The sequence below is a fragment of the Babylonia areolata genome, chromosome 29 (assembly GCF_041734735.1).
Source record: "Babylonia areolata isolate BAREFJ2019XMU chromosome 29, ASM4173473v1, whole genome shotgun sequence".
Lineage (NCBI taxonomy): Eukaryota > Metazoa > Mollusca > Gastropoda > Neogastropoda > Buccinidae > Babylonia > Babylonia areolata.
The window spans coordinates 37,051,648-37,056,647 of NC_134904.1; the positions used below are offsets into that span (position 1 = coordinate 37,051,648).

The window sequence follows — 5,000 nt, forward strand, 5'->3', positions numbered from 1 at the left end:
GTTCTACCTATTTCTCGGGTGGGGGTATGTTGGGAAGGGGGTAAAGATCGGGTTCTGGTTTCAGTTTTGGTCAGCGACAGTATGTGCATGTATGTATTATATTGGAGTGTACTGTACTGTATTGTGTTCCTCTTTGTCTCAGCAGACATTACTCTTTGTGAAATTTGGGCTTCTCTCCCCAGGGAGATTGCGTCACTACAGTGAGAGCACTGCCCTTTCTTTTCTGCCAGCAAGTGCATTTGTTTTCCTCTCACAGTGGATTTTTTTTTTTTAACAGCCCTTTTGTTGCTGTGGGTTCTTTTTTTTTTTAATCTGTGCTAATTGCATGCTACAGATGGGACCTTGGTTTATTTTATCATCCAAATAACTAGCATCCAGACCACCATGCAAGGTCTATTGGAAGAAAGTACTGGCGACTGTTGGGTTCAAACCAGTGCACTCAAATTCTCCTGCTTCCTAGGCAGACATGTTAACACCACTAGGCCAACACTCCATTGTAATGATACTGATAATGACGACGGGCGCAATAGCCGAGTGGTTAAAGCGTTGGACTGTCAATCTGAGGGTCCCGGGTTCGAATCACGGTGACGGCGCCTGGTGGGTAAAGGGTGGAGATTTTTACGATCTCCCAGGTCAACACATGTGCAGACCTGCTAGTGCCTGAACCCCCTTCGTGTGTATATGCAAGCAGAAGATCAAATACGCACGTTAAAGATCCTGTAATCCATGTCAGCGTTCAGTGGGTTATGGAAACAAGAACATACCCAGCATGCACACCCCCGAAAGCAGAGTATGGCTGCCTACATGGCGGGGTAAAAACGGTCATGCACGTAAAATCCCACTCGTGTGCATACGAGTGAACGTGGGAGTTGCAGCCCACGAACGAAGAAGAAGATAGTGATAATAATGTAAAAGCTACTGCTGCTCAGATAGCCAAGTGAACAGACTTGTTGAATTATCTTGTTTTGGGTTTGTTTTTTTTGTTTTTGTTTTTCAGAAAATGATGAACTTGAAAACACGACAGAGAATTATGTGTTCAAACCTGAGGTGGGAGTTTCAATCCCAGACGTACGCAGAGAGGGGGATCAGAGGTGTGAAGTGTCCCAGATCCTTGCAGGTCATTCCTCCTCTGCCGATGTCTGTGACGCTGATGCTGGTGTTGTAAAAGTTATAAGGGGCTCTGAACTTGTAAGTTATGAAGCACTCTGTGTGTGTGTCTGTGTGTGTCTGTGTGTGTGTCTGTGTGTGTGTGTTCATACATGTATGCATGTGTGTGATAAAAGTTTTAATACTGATACTAATACTGTAATAGTCGATTGTATCTAGTGCTTTCAAACATCTGTATGTGTTTTACAATGGTATACCAGTCAGACAAAACCCACACAAGGAGACACATATGCACACATTTGCACTTGTACACATGCACACACACATGCACACTCACACTCATGCAGACACACACACACAGACACATGGAAGAAACATATGGATACATAGAATATGTAGTACGGAATGGAATGCCTTAACATATGTAAATACATCGTATGGAATGGATTGCATTACAGTTATGTAGGAAAAGCTTGTAATTTAAAGTTTTTAAAGATTTTTTTTTTAAGGATGTGAGTGAGGGACTGACAGATGAAAAAAAACACCAAAAAAAAACAAAAAAAACCCTACTTTTTAGGGCACAGAACTTGTAAGTTATGGGGTGCTCTGTGTGTGTGTGCGTGTTTGCAAGCATGTATACCTATGCAATTACCGGTATGTGTTTGATAAAAGTCTTGAGGGCACTGAACTAGTAAGTTATGAAACACTGTGTGTGTTCAAGTGTGTGTGTGTGTGTGTACATGTGTATGATAAACATTTTAAGGGCACTGAACTTTCTGAGTATTAAGTATAAATATGTATGTTTTATGGGTGTGCATTTATGTACATGCATGCTTATGCCTTTGAGTGAACATGTGACTTATGAGTGTATACATATGTTTGGTCAGTTTCCCCTAATCTTATTTCAGGTTTGTCAAAGTTTTTTTTGTTCCTGACATGGTTTTGTTGAGGTGGATTGTTGCTTGTGGGGATTGCTGGACTTTGAACTGAAGCAGACGGAACCCAAATTTAACTCTCAGTCACAAGACCACTGTTACGTAAATGAAGTGTCAGGAGTGGTGGCGCATTGGTAGATCAGCAGCTAGAAAGCGAGCATCCCACTCTCAGGTTCATTTCCCACACACACCATGATCCTAACTCCTCCCCACCCACCCCTTCTCTAGAGTTTGAATAGTCCTTAGAATGCTGGTCTTTCAGATGAGACATTAATCCGAGATCCTGTGTGCCACCTGCATTTAGCAGACGTAAAAGAACCCATGGCAACAAGAATCGTCCCTGGCAAAATTGGGTTAAAAAAAAAAAAAAATCCACTTTGATTGTACTAAAACTTATCAATACACCTTCCGGCAGCAAAATAAAAAGAAGGGGAAAATAGATGGTGGTGCTTTGTGATGACACGCTCTCCCTAGGAAGACCGGTCGCAAAATTTCACACACACAAGTCTTTTGTTATGAATAATTGATACAATATAATATGATACAGTACTATACAATACAATATTTATGTTAAATAAAGAGTAAAACACATGTGCAGCTGTAATTCTGAACCCCCCAAAAAATAAAGTGTTTGGAACTTGAATTTTTCCTGACCATTCCCCTTTTTTTTTCCTTTTTTTTTTGGTGGGGGTGGGGATTTTTTTGTTGTTGTTGTTTTATCACCAGGGTGAGATCACTCCCATGCAGCTGTTCAACAAGGGAGGGTACCTGTGTGTGACGGACCTGACGCAGCAGCTGTGGTGTGAGCACCACCTGTGCTACACTCTGATGGGAGTGGTGCCCCCTGAGCCGCCGCCGCCATCACTGACGGACGCCAGCCTTCCTCTGCCTCTCCTGACGGCTGACAGGCCTGAAGTGAAGGCTGGAAAGTCTGCACATTTGGCTCGAGGTGTGTTCGTTCGTTCGTTCGTTCGTTCGTTCTTTAGTTTAACGTCTTTTCACTGTATATGTAAGTGATATTAGATGAGGGTAGGAAAAAAATCAAGTGTGAGGAGGGGGAGGGAGTGGGGGGAGGGCAATGGGGGGTGGGGGGGGGGATTACTGTGTATGCATGCGAGTAAGTGAAAGTGTGTGTGTGTGTGTGTGTCTGTATTACATATAGAAAATGATTGATTTAAGTTTTGTTAAAAAAAACACACACACAAAAAAACAACAACCGCATAACAATATAACATATTTCTAATGAGAAACTAACAACTATAACAGCGAACCAACTGGACTATTTAACAAGGAGTTGATAAAGTCATACATTAGCAATGGACTGCTGAAGATCGTCAACACTGAAGATTATTTCAGTTCAGGGATTTGAGACTTTAACATATCGCAAGTTGGTATATGATCGGCTGTTATGTGAGCACCACAGATGCAAGAAACATTACTGACATATTTTGCCCTAAAACAATTCATTTTCCATCTGCAGATCAGAGAAATGATTTGCCTCTTATGAAAATCATTATGGTGTGTGTTGGTATGATTGTGGTCTTTTTCAAGCAGTGACTGTCCTGGATTAAAAAAAAAAATTAAAACAAGAGAGGCAAGGCCTTCAAGACTCACTTGTGATAAATTACGTCCCCTAGCATTAATTACAGAGTAATTTCCCTTTTTTACTATCTGCACCAAAACGTTTACAAAATAAATAAAAATTCCATGCTTAGCAAAAGAAGTTCCTGTTTGAACAAAAAATGATAAAAATGTTGTGTCAGAATAAGAGGTCAAAGTGCCAAGTTTAGAGAATACAAAAAATATAAATATAACAGTAAATGCAGTTTGCATATAATTAGGCAATATTGTTTTAAACAAGATGACTGGAAAGAACTGAATTTTTCCTATTTTTATGCCAAATTTGTGTCAACTGACAAAGTATTTGCAGAGAAAATGTCAATGTTAAAGTTTACCACGGACACACAGACACACGGACACACACACACACACACACACAGACAACCGAACACCGGGTTAAAACATAGACTCACTTTGTTTACACAAGTGAGTAAAAAAACCATGGGATTTGCTGTGTTCCAGTAGTATTCTGCTTCTTCTTTTTCTTCCTGAACTCTGTGGAGTGTGAGTTGGGTACTGTACAGGAGAACTGTTCTTTTTCTTCCTGAACTCTGTGGAGTGTGAGTTGGGTACTGTACAGGAGAACTGTTCTTTTTCTTCCTGAACTCTGTGGAGTGTGAGTTGGGTACTGTACAGGAGAACTGTTCTTTTTCTTCCTGAACTCAACTCTGTGGAGTGTGAGTTGGGTACTGTACAGGAGAACTGTTCTTTTTCTTCCTGAACTCAACTCTGTGGAGTGTGAGTTGGGTACTGTACAGGAGAACTGTTCTTTTTCTTCCTGAACTCAACTCTGTGGAGTGTGAGTTGGGTACTGTACAGGAGAACTGTTCTTTTTCTTCCTGAACTCAACTCTGTGGAGTGTGAGTTGGGTACTGTACGGGAGAACTGTTCTTTTTCTTCCTGAACTCAACTCTGTGGAGTGTGAGTTGGGTACTGTACGGGAGAACTGTTCTTTTTCTTCCTGAACTCAACTCTGTGGAGTGTGAGTTGGGTACTGTACGGGAGAACTGTTCTTTTTCTTCCTGAACTCAACTCTGTGGAGTGTGAGTTGGGTACTGTACGGGAGAACTGTTCTTTTTCTTCCTGAACTCAACTCTGTGGAGTGTGAGTTGGGTACTGTACAGGAGAACTGTTCTTTTTCTTCCTGAACTCAACTCTGTGGAGTGTGAGTTGGGTACTGTACAGGAGAACTGTTCTTTTTCTTCCTGAACTCTGTGGAGTGTGAGTTGGGTACTGTACAGGAGAACTGTTCTTTTTCTTCCTGAACTCAACTCTGTGGAGTGTGAGTTGGGTACTGTACAGGAGAACTGCTCACCAGATTTCTCCATGTCTGTGGGT

At 41.5% G+C, this 5,000-nt stretch overlaps 1 protein-coding gene across 1 annotated transcript in view; it reads left to right on the forward strand.

The window, feature by feature from the left end:
• Window positions 1-5,000, forward strand: part of LOC143274871 (exonuclease V-like) — a 14,975-nt gene that overhangs the window by 978 nt on the left and 8,997 nt on the right. Inside the window, exons 2-3 of the mRNA XM_076578838.1 lie at window positions 998-1,188; window positions 2,769-2,991. Coding sequence (XP_076434953.1) covers window positions 998-1,188; window positions 2,769-2,991 — 414 coding nt within the window. The remainder of the gene's footprint in view (window positions 1-997; window positions 1,189-2,768; window positions 2,992-5,000) is intronic.